The following is a 15,494-nucleotide window of genomic DNA, read 5'->3' as shown; positions in this document are numbered from 1 at the left end:
ACGCCAAAGATGATCATCTCTGACATCAAATTGCAATGAACGTGGCCAACAGTAGTCACACAGAAGTAAAATAATAATTTGTTCTGCAAAAAGAACACGTTAATACATTTCGCTGCTGCCCTGCTGCAAGGCAGCTCATTACATCCGGTGCCATCAAATTAAAAAAAATTCTCACATTTTTATAGCCCCGACACTGGTAATTAAAAAACAAAGGTGGGGAAAAGAAGAAAGAAAATTGGATAGGGCATATTATGTATGAGAATAGACCATTGTAGATTGTTCTAGATTTGTTGCGCAGCAGTAAGGAAACAAGCCAATTATTCATCAACTACCAGCCAAGAAAGCATTGACAGCAGGGATAGGATAATCACTCTTAAGCTTGAGGCTTATCCCACTTGAGGGGCTTGACAACCTCCCAGGTGAAGTCTGGGTCATCCCTTCCAAAGTGTCCATATGCAGCTGTCTTCAAGAACCTGTTGCCTCCCCTCTTGAGATCTAGGTTGATGGTCATCATTCCAGGTCTGAAGTCGAAGTTCTCTTTCACAATCTTGAGAATCTCCTTGTCAGGTATCTTTCCAGTTCCATAGGTGTCCACAAAGACGGACAAAGGCTCAGGTACACCAATGGCATAGGAGACCTGCACGATGCACCTGCGGGCAAGACCATTTGCTACGATACTCTTGGCCGCCTGCCTAACAATATAAGCACCACTCCTGTCCACCTTTGTTGGGTCCTTTCCTGAAAAAGCACCACCACCATGAGCCCCCCAGCCACCATAGGTGTCTATAATGATCTTGCGTCCAGTGAGTCCTGCATCACCGTGAGGACCACCAATGACAAAACGCCCTGACGGGTTAAGGTGGAAGATGGTCTTCTCATCAAGGTACTTCTCAGGGATGACAGGTTTGATGACATGTTCCTTGAGGTCAGCAGCAATTTCATCATTTGTGACAGTCTCATCATGCTGGGTAGAGATGAGGACAGTGTGGACACGGACTGGGACCATGGCACCATTGTCATTGTAGTACTCAACAGTAACCTGAGTCTTTCCATCAGGTCTTAGCCACGGGCAGGTGCCATTCTTCCTAACTTCAGTAAGCCGAGCCCCCAGCTTGGTGGCAAGGACATGGCTCAATGGCATATACTCAGGGGTCTCATCAGTGGCATAACCAAACATATGGCCCTGGTCACCAGCACCAATTTCTTCTGGACGCTTGGTGAAATGGCCATGGACACCCTGAGCAATATCAGGGCTCTGCTGCTCAATGTTAACTAGGACCTTGCATTTGTCAGCATCAAGACCAACATCATCTGAAACAAATCCAATGTAACGACATGTGTCACGAACTATCTTCTCATAGTCAACCTCGGCCTTGGTGGTAATCTCTCCGAAAACCATGACCATATTGGTCTTAGTGCATGTTTCACAGGCAACCTTGCTGTCAGGATCCTGTGCAAGACAGGCATCTAGCACCGCATCAGAGATCTGGTCGCAGAGTTTGTCAGGGTGACCCTCATTCACAGATTCAGAGGTGAACAGAAAAGTCTCCATTTCCTTAAAGCTGAATATCACAAAGGCAGAAGACACCTTAATAATGATGAAAAAAAGCAACTCCGTGAAATCTAAGCTTGCTTAGATGCTTAAGAATATAGCAAATAGAACAAAAGCAAACATATTTTCAAGATAAATATCTTCAAACTTTATGAGAACAGCTAAAAAAGGGAAGAATCTGTGTAAGAAAATTGCTTTTTCATATCTTTAAAGTCTACATTCCCAAAGGACCAATTATCGAATTATTGGGGGAACAAAGACCTAATAGATTCTCTTACCACTGGAATAAGAAAATCATAACAGATTTAGAACTCAATAATCGATTGGATGTTTATATTTCCACTACATGGATACCCACATCTACTTCTGGGATCCATTTTTAGGATTAATAAAATAATGGACTCCATGGTGTGGATATAGCATTTCCATAATAGATCTCCCGTTAGGAAACTCAACTACGTGTTATGTTGAAATCCACAAGCATGTTGAAAAATCTTAGCTGTAAAACCAAAAGGTATCTTTTGACATTTTGTGACTTTCAGGGGTTGTCCTGCTTTATACATATTTTTTATTCTCCTCTTCTACCCTGTTATTCATTATTAATTAATTAAAAACATAAGGCCCCCTGCCGACACATCTAAATTACTTGAAGGGAAAGTAGTCATTTCTAGCTACATCCCGGAGAGCACTAATTTACGAGTCCCATAACTGATAAATACAAAATGAACACCCACTAGATCTATACCAGATTGACATAATAAAAAGGATTATATGCTATTCTAAATAATCTCATCCAATAAAGAAAAAAGAAAATACAACCACAGAGCCATCAAACTGGAAATATCATCAGATCTGCATTATTCTACTGAAAAAATGTATCGTACACAGGTAAATTCAAGCCATTAGACACCACAAAAGACCCCTTCTAGCATTCATCGTGAAACTCCAAACAGGTGATAATGAGAATAACTTTTACAAAGATTGCTCCAACGTCAAGTCAAGCATAAGACTTCAAATTCACTTAGATCTTCAAATCTCCCAAAACTAGTAACTAAGAACTCTAATGTCACACAAGCCAATGTCAGACCCGTATATGATCATAAAACAGACATCTGAAACACCTATAAACAGCCAGATCTGTAAGCATTTGAGTCAAAGACACTCAAATAAAAGTTCCTTAAAGCAATAAACACAGCGGAAATCAAAATAGAAGCATTTTGAGAAAGAATGACACTCATTCTCAATCCAAGTAAGAATGAATGAAGCAAACAGGAAAAAAAAGCATAAAATCCATACAGAAGCTACAGAAGAAGACTAGCCAAGGGTACCTTAGAGTAGAGTCACAGTAAAATATAGACCTTTGTGTCCCTCCAACCAGCCCCCTAAACAAGCGGTACTGCTAAGGCTCAACGGTTAACGCCTTTGTGACACCGGCTATTTATAGACCAAAGGGCCTCCAAACCGGTAACCGGGCGGGGCGGTTAAGATCTTTTAATTTAATTTATTAGGATTAGGGAAACTGCATCTGTGGTTTGGTAATTGATTTGTCATTTGCGGACAAAATATTGCCATTTGATGTCAGAATTTGGAGGCGTGGAGTTGGCTGGGGTTGGTGGGAGATAAAGAGACATCGGAAGGCTTTGAAAAGTATTAACTGGCTAATGATACTTTAGATATGAATGAAATTTTTTAATTTATGAATATTAACAGGAATAGCCGGTCATTCACCAACCCTCGTATTAAGCCGTTGGCTCGGCTCCTTGGAGCTAGGTTTGATGGCTAGCGAGGCGAATTGTTAATCCCACGCGCAGCGATGGCCGTGCCTTTCATATTTTAATTTCTTTAAGCGCACATACTTTAGAAATTATTAGGTAGGTTTATATATATATATATATATATATATATATATATATATATATATATATATATATATATATATATTATTTTTCATAATTATATAAGATTTATTATTTATATTATAAAAAATTTTATTCTTTTATGAGAAAGAAAGCATTATTTTTATGTATATAAAAAACATGTAAAGTGATTTATAATACTGGATTTATCTCATATTGTATATGAGATTTTGGTTAATTTATAAATATTTAATATATTAAAAATAAATAAAATAGTTAAATTTGAATATATTCGGTTTTCAGTTCGATTCGATTTTTTATCGGTTAAAACTGATAAAATCAATTAAATCGAATTGTAAAATGACTCAAATAATTTTTCAGCCTAAGATGCATAAGCTTCAAGGCCCAATATACATAACCGGCCCAAGATGCATAACCTAGCTCAAAAAAATAAAAATTTTAATATTTTTGATTTAATGCAACGGAATTGAACCGAACCGATATTTTTCAGTTTGGTTTGGTTCGGTTCTTCTTAAGTGATTGGTTCGATTCGATTTATATTTTTGAGCGATTCGATTTTTTGGATTTTGGTATTCGGTTCGGTTCGGAACCGAACCGACCGAATGCTCTCCCCTAACACAAAAGATGGAGAGATTATTAGGTACATTCAATACATATATATTATTTTTCATAATTATGTATGATTTATTATTTATATTATAAAAAAAATTATTTTTCTATAAGAAAGAAAGCATTACTTTTATGTGTATAAAAAACATGTGAAGTGATTAATTGGATAATACTGTATTTATCTCATATTGTATATGAGATTTTGATTAATTTATAAATATTTAATATGTTAAAAATAAATAAAACAATTGAAAGGATTTTTAATATCACAATTTTTATACTGAAAACAATATAAATGATTTTGAATACTAAAGTGAGAAAAATGAAAAGCTCACAAAAAATATGTCTAACATACACATGATTATATGTTTATAGGTTTTAAATAAAATGTTGAATCATGCAATATAATTTTATCAGTGTTTAATAATGCAATACCCACAAAAATGAAATGGTATTTTAAATATGTAATAACAACATTAAATGGTATTTTACAATTTTAAATATGTATATTATATAGTAAATAATATTCTATGGTTTTTTTTATTGTTTTATATAATTGTTAAAAGTATTTTATGTTGATACTTTCTGTGGCAGATCATAAAATTTTGTTGATGGGTTATGCACATAACATATACATATATTTTTATATAAATAAATAAATAAATAAATAAATATATATACATATAAATAAAATTTAGAATAAATAATATATTTTACAAAATAAAACTAAAAAAATTTGAGATATGTATAAATAAAAATAATTATATATATAAATAAAAATTATGATGAATCACTAATTCTATGTAGTGGAGGCAATTAAGTAGGAACAGAGAAATAATTGAGCAGGAATAAATTTATAAAATCATAAATTTTATATAGTGAGGGCAATTTAAGAGATTGAGTGGATATAAAAAGAAGTAACTGAGTGAGGATAAATTTATAAAATTATAAATTCTATATAATAGGATAATTTGAAAATTTGAATAAAAATATAGAGAAATAATTATATAATGTTTGCTTTAAAGACAAATTGGTTAGTTAATAGTTTCAATGCAAGAATTACTCAGTGTATTATTAAGTATGCTTTTAATTTCTAAATCAAACCAATTATAAGAACTGATTAGATTTGCATTTCATCTTTAACACAATAAAAATTAAAATAGAAATTATATTAATTGCTTAAAAAATAATTACAAAGCTTGAGAATAATAAAAGTGCAACAACTTAAAAATTAAAAAGAATTTGAATTAAAATTGACAATAAAAATAAAAGATAAAATACTAGAGAGTTTAGCTAGTTTGTTGAGTTTATTAATTGGTTGATTGAGATTTGTAACATTTCAAGCCATCTTAAATTTATAGACTTTCTTTAGAAGTAACTGAAAGCGTCTAGATGTTCACCATCTCACATTTTGCACTCTGAAATAAGTTAATACCCACAACTATGTTTTTTAGCAATTTCTCTTTAACTTCCTATTTCTTGCTTACTTTCCATTGTCAGTTAATTTCTCTTCACAATTATCCCTCAAACCATCAAAATAATTATTTTCAAAAAAATGATTTCTAAGTCTCATAATTTAATTAATAAAATAAAATAAATTTTATAAAAATTAAATATAGATAAAAAATAATTAATAGCTCAAAAAATATATAATTAAGTAGCCACGGACACTATACTATGAGGTCCTGTTAGGTAATAACTTTTAAGGTAATATTAATGTAACACCCCTAATTTTTAAATTAATTATTTTATGGGTAGATATTAATATTTTATTTTATTTAAATTTTGGAGAATTATTTGAAATTTTTAAAATTTTTGAAATCAGGTTCCATTTTCTAAAAATATAAAACTTTGATGATTTTTAAAAATTTATTTAAAAATCACGTGGCAAAACTAAAAATGTATTTAGATTTTATGAATTTTTCGCAATTTTCTGAAACTTTTTCAGAACTTTTGGGCCTCATTTTCTATCCCAAGACAGAGTAAAAAATTCAATTTCGGATACCTTGAATCGAAATGGACCGGGCCAGACCAGTCGAATCGGATCGGCCCTCTTTGCCTTCTTCTTTTCCCCCCGCGCGCCCCGACACCCTCACTTCCTTTCCTCTTTTCTCTCTCCTCGCTCCTCCCCTCGCCAGTCAGCCATCGCCCCTCCCTCCCCAGCTCGCCGGCGCACCTCCAGCACCCCCTCCTCGCCGCCGGCTGACTCTCCAGGCTGCTGAAAAATGGCCCAAAAACTCCCCCTATTTGCGGCACGATGTTTCACCTTCACGGCCAAAATCTGGCCGATCCGGCCACCAATCGAACCTAGTATTATCCCAAAACACATCTAAACCTCGAGAGCTTTCTATAGACACCAAGAATACAAAAATCCATCGAAGATTTGTCTAATTTTTGCTCGAAAAGTTTTAGCCCATTTTGACTTTCGGGCTAGATTTCTCGAAAACCGTAAACCCCACCAAAAATCCGAGAGTACCGGAGTGCTCCACTCGTCGAGAGCTTCGCAGCAATACCCATTACAAATTTTTTCGACACCGTTTTTTGGTGGGTCTCGTGAGACTTCGCAATGTTTTTTCCGAGCCTTAAATGAGTTTAGAAAATTCCGTAAAAATTATATACTAACCCCCATATTATGGGCTTCGCGTAGGCACATTCAATTTGCGAAAATTTGATTGTTTCTTAGGTCTATAATTTCGGGCCTGGCAGACAGACTACTGGGAAAGCTTCAAGACCGGGCTGAGAGTATAGGTTACCCCACCATTTTCAGACATTCCGGACGCGTATCCAGGGTCAGAATTAGCATAGGTAAACCTGAACCCTCATTTTTCTTAATTATCTAGTGCCTTATTTCGATTAAAAATCTATAAAATATTTGTAGTAGGTTAGAAAAATATAATTTCTTTTGTGTTACTCTATAGGGCAAAGTTTTAGAATTTTTGGAGCTCAAATGGGTAGTTTTTGCAAAAGGGGTAATTGTAGGGACTAAATTATAATTTTTCAAATTGTGGTTGTTGACTATTTGGGTGGGCCCAGGAGGAGCCATGTGATATGATTGAGTTGTGGATATAGAAGTGCATTTTGAACCCTTTTGCAGGTTGGGTAGGTCCTAGGTATATGAGAGACTCTGCCGAATTTTCGGCACGACTTAGGGTGTCTTTGGTCTTTTCCAAGTTTGCATTGAGTCAAATATATTAAATAATTAAAATGAAAATTTTCAGGTAAGCTGGAACAACCTTCCTCCTCTGCCCAGCCACCGTAGTGACTTCGGTTTAAGTCTGTGAGTAAAATATTAATTTTAATTATAATTTCAATATTATTATATGTTCAAGCATGCCCATGCATCACTTATAAATATGTATCTATGTTGTTAAACACTAGAGACGTCTTATATTGCTTTCTTAATTGATGAAGTGCCATGAATGTTGTTTGTGGTAATTTGGAGCCATGTACGTGTGTTGGTGTGCGTGTGGCGTGTGGTATTGGATATGGATAGGACAGGTAGACACAGCTTGAGAGACACTCGCTGGGACCGGGTCCTTTATGGATAATTCGGGGTAGGCACGGCTTGAGAGACACTCGCTGGCCCTTACATTTAGTTTATTAAGCAAAAGTCCGGCTTGAGAGACACTCACTGGCAGAGGTTGGATTAAGAGAACTGTATAAGGGATCAGCTCTCATATATGTACTGTTTGAACAGTATTGGGTGTGTGAGTGCTCCAAATTGCCTTTTTACTGTTATGGTGTGATTTGTATGAAATTTATGATGATATTGCATTTCATTCCTTAGGATGTATTAGTTTTAGATAGCTATAGAAATTGTGGTTAAAATTAGTATTTTACTCTCTGAGTCGAACGCTCACTCCTGTTCATCTATTTTTTCAGGCTACAGGAGGATCACTTGTTGTGACTAACCTGCTCTTCTTTTTCGCAAGTCAATTAGTAATAACTAATGTATTTTATACAATTGACTTAAATTTTAGACTCCGCATATGTTAGAAGTATTTTAATTAATTTGGGTCTGTAATATAATATTGTGTTGAATTTGTAAGAATATTAAATGCATGCATGACTGGATTGGATGAGAAAGCTAAGCTCCCATTGGATTTTATGATATTATGAGCATGTGGAGGGTGAGCTGAGCTCCCCAATTTATTATATATTGTGTTTATAGGTCGGGCGAGTCAAAAACTCTCCATTGAATGGTCCATTTTATGATCGGACTCTGTCCGATTGAATTCTTGAAATTGGGCCCAAATGGGCCTTAGGATTGGGTTGAGTAATAGTTAGGCTTACTACAGGCCTCGGGAGCTTTAGGCTGGCCTAGGTCCTAGTGTTGGTCCGGCCTATAAGTTGGGTCGTGACAAATGTGGTATTAGAGCTTAGGCTCTAGATTCATAGGGAATATATATCTAAAGTTTTAAGAAGAGTCTAATAGGAGTCACATGCGAAGAATAGGGTCCACATTCATCCTTGCATTGTCATCTTTACTTCTAGTTTCTGCTTTATATAATTGTGTGTAAATATGAGTCTGTAGAGCTGTGTAATATGCCGTTTTGAATTTTTATGGGCTAATGCTGCTAAATTTCAGGAAAATACGTAGAAGTAGAAGAGCTGCCACTACACCAAAACGGGATGTGCCAGACAAGGTGTCGGCACAGGATGAAGTGCCTATCCCAAGGACTCGAGGCAGGAGACCTAGAGCTGCTCAAGTAGAAGAGCACCCGCCACCAGTTTAGGAATAGTCTTTTGTGGCCCAGGGTCGCATGGACCTAATGACAGCTACCCTAGCCGGATTGCAGAGAACCATCAATATCATGGCACAATATATGATTCACCCTCCACAACAACAGTCGTCCACCGCACCAAGAGGGGAACCTTACAAACAAATAATAAATTTCAAGAAGTTGGTGCCTGGTACTTATGATGTGTTAGATGATGCTTACCGATTTTTGGACTCCTGCAAACAGGCAGGGATGGAATTACAGTTGACTGATAGGAGACTTATAGAGTGTGTGCAGCATGTATTGGGGCCAGTGCCAAGGCAGTGGATGACAGACTATGTACTACCTCGTATTGAGGGATTATCTTGGACCCAGTTTGTGGAACTGTTAATTAACAGGTTTATGCCAGAAAGCTTCAGAGATCAAAAGCAGTGGGCCTTTGAGGCCTTAAGGTAGAATGGCAGATCCGTAGATGAATATGCTATAGAATTTTTGGAACTGAGTAGATATGCCCCCACAGCAGTGGCTACAGAAAGTATAAAGGTAAAGAGGTTCCTAAAGAGGCTGGACAGGAGGTATGCAAATCTGGCCATGATGTTTGATCAGTCTTTTGATGTGGTAGTTGATCAAGCCCGACAGATTAAAATTAACTATACAGGAGATGACAGTGGAAGGGCAAAGAAGAATAGAGCAAAGGGTTCTTTAGGTGTTCCCTACATGGGTACCATGGATAGCGGACGCCAAAGTCACTACAGAGGAAGAGGTAGAAACAACAAGAAGGGTGGTTTTAAACACAAATCTCAAGGATTCAGACTAGGGTATGGATTCAGCAGTGGTCACAGTTTGGGTTATAGCAGTTCTGAGTCTGGTTCAGGATCCTCCTTGGCACCTTGCACGCAGTGTGGAAGAGGACATTCAAGACCTTGTATGATGGGTTCAGGAGTATGTTTTCGGTGTGGCCAGCCAGCTCACTTTGCTAAAGAATGTCTAGTGTTCAACGAGCCACAAATGGGGTCATAGAGTTCTATTGCAAATGTTCTTCGTCAATTGTATCCTGGTGCTTCCAGCATGGCAGGAGTCAGTTCAGTGGCCAACAGGGCCGAGGACAAGGAGGATGTGGATTTGGAGGTAGGTCAGGAGATAGAAGTCAATTTCTGGGTTCTGCAATACAGGGTAGGGGTCAAGCTCAGGTTTTCACCTTGACCCACCAGGATGCTCAGGCTTCCAATTCAGTTGTGGCAGGTATTCTTCTAGTCTGTTCCTATGAGGCTCGTGTTTTGATAGATCCGGGTGCTATGCACTCATTTGTCTCTCCTATTTTTGCCATGAGATTGGGTAGGAACCCTACAACTTTGGAATGCCCCTTGTCTGTAGCTACCCCTCTTAGTAACAATATAGATGTGGATATGGTTTTTCCTGGTATTCCAGTGGTAGTGGGTGGAAGAATCCTCCCAGCAGACTTGGTTACTCTACCAGTAATGGATTTCGACGTAATTTTAGGAATGGATTGGTTGGTAACTCATTATGCCACTTTAGACTGCAGGAACAAAAATGTGTACTTTCATATACTTGGTGTGGAAGAGTTTAGCTTTGATGGTGATAGGAGCGTGGCTCCATATAACTTAGTGTCAGTAATTAGTGCTAGAAAAATATTGAGGCGTGGGTGTCAAGGGTATTTAGCATTGGTGAGAGATACATCTGTAGAAGGTATTAACATTGAAAATGTTCCTGTTGTTAGAGAATTTATGGATGTCTTCCCTGAGGAGCTTCTAGGGTTGCCACCAGGAAGGGAAATAGAGTTCTGCATTGATGTTGTGCAGAGTACAAACCCCATATCAATGCCGCCTTACATTGAAAGAGCTAAAGGATCAACTACAGGAACTTTTGGACAAGGGTTTCATACGTTCGAGCACTTCACCTTGGGGCGCTCCTGTTCTATTTGTGAGAAAGAAAGATGGGTCCTTGAGGTTGTGTATTGATTATAGACAGCTGAATAAGGTGACTGTGAAGAACAAGTATCTACTTCCTCGGATCGATAATCTGTTTGATCAGCTTCAAGGGGCTAGATTATTTTCCAAAATAGACCTACAATCAGGCTACCATCAGTTGAGAATCAAGAATGAGGATGTGCCTAAGATAGTATTCAGGACAAGACATGGTCATTATGAGTTATTGGTAATGTCTTTTGGACTCACTAATGCACCAACGGCCTTCATGGACTTGATGAACAAGGTGTTCAGGCCATTCCTAGACCGTTTTGTCATCGTATTCATAGATGACATTTTGGTATACTCTCGGACAGAGGAAGAACATGTGTGGCATTTGAGGATGGTGTTGCAGACTTTGAGGGAGCACCAACTATATGCCAAATGTGAATTTTGGCTAGAAAGCATCTCATTCTTGGGACACGTGGTTTCTAGTGAAGGCATTCTCTATATGCCAAATTTTCAAAATGTGAATTTTGGCTAGAAAGCATCTCATTCTTGGGACACGTGGTTTCTAGTGAAGGCATTCAAGTGGATCCCAAGAAAATTGAGGCGGTAACTGATTGGCTTAGGCCTATAACAGTCACTAAGGTGCGAAGTTTTCTGGGCCTAACTGGCTACTATAGGTGTTTTGTGAAGAATTTCTCCAGGATAGCAACTCCCCTAACTAAGTTAACTTGGAAGAATATTCCATTCATTTGGACAGATGATTGTGAGGAGAGCTTCCAGAAGCTTAAGGAATGTCTAACTACAGCCCCTGTGTTGACATTACTGATGAGTGGTGAAGGATATACCATGTACTATGATGCCTCCAGAGTTGGCTTAGGGTGTGTTTTGATGTAGCATGAAAAAGTAGTGGCTTATGCTTCAAGGCAGCTAAAGAGACATGAGCAGAACTACCCCATCATGATTTGGAAATGGCGGCTGTAGTATTTGCACTAAAGATCTGGAGATACTACCTGTATGGTGAAGTGTGCAAGATATACACCGACCACAAGAGTTTGAAGTACATCTTCCAATAGAGGGATTTAAATTCGAGACAAATGAGATGGATGGAGCTTCTGAAGGACTATGATTGTACCATCCAGTACCACCCTGGGAAGGCCAATGTAGTAGCAGATGCTTTGAGTAGAAAATCTTCTGGCAGCTTGGCGCACATATCAACAGAGAAGAGATCGTTGATTCAGGAAGTACATGAGTTGATGGATCAAGGTCTGATCTTAGATATTTCAGATGAGGGGGTATTATTGGCCCATTTTTCAGTGAGACCAAACCTGCAAGACAGAATCAGAGTTTTCCAGCACAGAGACCTGCAATTAATGAGGATTATAGAAAGAGTACAGCAGGGTGAAGGTGGTGAGTTTGGATTTGCCAATAATGGCGCTCTTATGCAAGGTTCCAGGATATGTGTGCCTGACGTGGACAATCTCAGGAAGGAAATCTGCGAGAGGCACACTATACACTGTAAAATGTCCACCCAAGCTCCACCAAGATGTATCATGATATGAAAGATAGTTACTGGTGGAATGGCATGAAGGGAGACATTGCAGACTTTGTGTCCAAGTGCTTGACTTATCAAAAGGTGAAGTTTGAACACCAGAGGCAGTCAGGGAAGCTGCAAGAGCTCCCTATCCCAGAATGGAAGTGAAAAATGATCACTATGGATTTTGTTCCTGGGTTGCCTCGTACCACGCAGGGATATGATTCGATATGGGTAATTGTAGATCGTCTGACTAAATCAGCTCATTTATTGCTTGTGAAAACCACCTATTCTGTTATACAGTATGCCCGACTCTATGTTTGAGAAATAGTCAGATTACATGGAGTTTCTACTTCCATAATATCTAACAGAGGGCCCCAGTTCACTTCTAGGTTTTAGAGAAAGCTGCAAGAGGCACTTGGCACACAATTAAACTTTAGTACCGCCTTTTACCCTCAGACAGACGGGCGGTCCAAAAGGATAATTCAAACACTGGAAGACATGCTTCGCATCTGTGTTTTGGATTTTGGAGGTCAATAGGATGATCAGCAACCCTTGGTGGAGTTTGCCTATAATAACAGTTATCATTCCAGCGTCGAGATGGCACCCTATGAGGCACTTTATAGCAGAAAGTGTAGGTCTCCTCTGTGTTGGACTGAAGTGGGAGAAGTGAAGGTGCATGATGTAGACCTAGTGTAGTACACTTTAGAGATGATTCTTTTAACCAAGAAACGATTGAAAACAACTTTCAGTAGGCAGAAGAGTTATGCGGATCCCAGACGAAGGGATGTAGAGTTTGCAATAGGCGATTACGTATTCCTGAAGGTTTCTTTGATGAAGGGAGTCATGAGATTTGGAAATAAAGGCAAGTTAGCACCTCGATATATTGGATCTTATGAGGTTACTGATAGAGTTGGAGCAATTGCCTATCAGTTGGAATTACCACCCAGCCTTTCTCATGTTCATCCTGCATTTCATATCTTCATGCTCAGGAAATACATACCAGATCCCTCTCATGTGCTACAACCGAATACAGTAGAGCTGAAAGAAGACTAGACGTTTGAGGAGCAGCCAGTAGCCATAGTGGACTACCAAGTGAGGCAACCAAGGTCGAAACAAATCCCTATGGTTAAGGTGTTGTAGAGGAGCCAATCAGTAGAAGAATGCACCTGGGAGTCAGTGCGGGACATGCGTAGCAAGTACCCTTATTTGTTCAATGTGTAATTATGTTCTTTTATTCTGCCTTGTGTAAAAATTCGAAGATGAATTTTCTGTAAGGAGAGAAGAATGTAATACCCTTAATTTTTAAATTAATTATTTTATGGGTAGATATTAATATTTTATTTTATTTAAATTTTGGAGAATTATTTGAAATTTTTCGAATTTTTGAAATCGGGTTTGATTTTCTGAAATATAAAACTTTGATGATTTTTAAAAATTTATTTAAAGACTATGTGACAAAACTAAAAATATATTTAGACTCTGCGAATTTTTCTGAATTTTTTGTAATTTTTTCAGAATTTTTGGGCATCGTTTTCAATCCTAAGGCAGAGTAAAAAATTCAATTTCAAGTACCCTGAATCAAACTGGCCGAATCCAATCGAACCGTGTCGGACCGGTCGAAACGGATCGGCCCTCTTTCCCTTCTTCTTTTCTCCCCCACGTGCTCCGACACCCTCACTTCCTTTCCCTTTTTCTCTCCCCTCCCTCCTCCCCTCGCCGGCCAGCCATCGCCTCTCCCTCCCCAGCTCGCTGGTGCACCTCCAGTACCCCTCCCACCGTCGGCCCTCGCTCCAGGCCACCGGAAAATGGCCCAAAAACTCCCCCTATGCACCGCGCAACGTTTCACCTTTCTGGCCAAAATCCTTCTGATCCGGCCACTAATCGGACTGGGTCTTGTCCCAAAACACATATATTTTTATATAAATAAAAAAATTATATATACATAAAAATGAAATTTAGAATAAATTATATACTTTACAAAATAAAACTAAAAAAATTAGAGATATGTATAAATAAAAATAATTATATATATAGATAAAAATTATGATGATTCACTAATTTTAGGTAGTGGAGGCAATTAAGTAGGAACTGAGAAATAATTGAGCAAGAATAAATTTATAAAATCATAAATTTTATATAGTGACGGCAATTTAAGAGATTGAGTGAATATAAAAAGAAGTAACTGAGTGAGGATAAATTTATAAAATTATAAATTCTATATAAAAGGATAATTTGAAAATTTGAATAAAAATATAAATATAGAGAAATAATTATATAATGTTTGGTTTAGAGACAATTTGATTAGTTAATGGTTTAAATGCAAGAATTACTCAGTGTATCATTAAGTACGCGTTTAATTTCTAAATCAAACTAATTATAATAACTGGTTAGATAAAATGCAATTTCACCTTTATTAAAGTAAAAATTATATTAATTGCTTAAAAAATAATTACAAAGCTTGAGAATAATAAAAGTGCAACAACTTAAAAATCAAAAAGAATTTGAATTAAAATTGACAATAAAAATAAAAGATAAAATACTAGAGAGTTTAGCTAGTTTGTTGAGTTTATTAATTGGTTGATTGAGATTTGTAACATTTCAAGCCATCTTAAATTTATAGACTTTCTTTAGAAGTACCTGAAAGCGTCCAGATCTTCACCATCTCACATTTTGCACTCGGAAAGAAGTTAATGCCCACAGCTATGTTTTTTTGCAATTTCTCTTTAACTTCCTATTTCTAGCTTACTTTCCATTTTCAGTTAATTTCTCTTCATAATTATCCCTCAAACCATCAAAATAATTATTTTCAAAAAAAAAATTCTAAGTCTCATAATTTAATTAATAAAATAAAATAAATTATATAAAAATTAATTATAGATAAAAAATAATTAATAACTCAAAAAATATATAATTAAGCGGCCATGGACACTATAGTATGAGGTCCTGTTAGGTAATAACTTTTAAAATAATATTTATGTTACACCCCTAATTTTTAAATTAATTATTTTATGGGTAGATATTAATAGTTTATTTTATTTAAATTTTAAAGAATTATTTGAATTTTTTTGAATTTTTGAAATCGGATTCCATTTTCCTAAAATATAAAACTTTGATGATTTTTAAAAATTTATTTAAAGACCATGTGATAAAACTAAAAATATATTTACATTCTACGAATTTTTTTGAGTTTTTTGAAAATTTTTCAGAATTTTTGGGCCTCGTTTTCGGTTCCAAGGCAGAGTAAAAAATTCAATTTCGGATACTCGA

General features: G+C 36.7%; 1 protein-coding gene across 2 annotated transcripts; it reads right to left on the bottom strand.

Moving 5' to 3' along the window:
* Nucleotides 1–66: 66 nt before the first annotated feature.
* Nucleotides 67–3,036, bottom strand: LOC110661736 (S-adenosylmethionine synthase 1). Of its 2 annotated transcripts, XM_021820469.2 has the most exons (3): nucleotides 2,881–2,980; nucleotides 2,437–2,673; nucleotides 67–1,562 (listed from the first exon to the last, which is right to left on the bottom strand). In XM_021820469.2, the coding sequence occupies exon 3, from the start codon at nucleotides 1,550–1,552 to the stop codon at nucleotides 374–376; it is 1,179 nt and encodes a 392-aa protein (XP_021676161.1). In that variant the 5' UTR covers nucleotides 1,553–1,562; nucleotides 2,437–2,673; nucleotides 2,881–2,980; the 3' UTR covers nucleotides 67–373. The 2 variants fall into 2 exon arrangements, with proteins under 2 accessions (XP_021676161.1, XP_021676160.1); XM_021820468.2 differs by lacking the exon at nucleotides 2,437–2,673 and having other exon boundaries at nucleotides 2,881–3,036.
* Between the last annotated feature and the right edge of the window lie 12,458 nt (nucleotides 3,037–15,494).

The sequence above is a fragment of the Hevea brasiliensis genome, chromosome 2 (assembly GCF_030052815.1).
Source record: "Hevea brasiliensis isolate MT/VB/25A 57/8 chromosome 2, ASM3005281v1, whole genome shotgun sequence".
Classification (NCBI taxonomy): Eukaryota; Viridiplantae; Streptophyta; class Magnoliopsida; order Malpighiales; family Euphorbiaceae; genus Hevea; species Hevea brasiliensis.
Note: the sequence above shows the minus strand (reverse complement) of the source record. Positions and strands in the feature narration are given on the sequence as shown.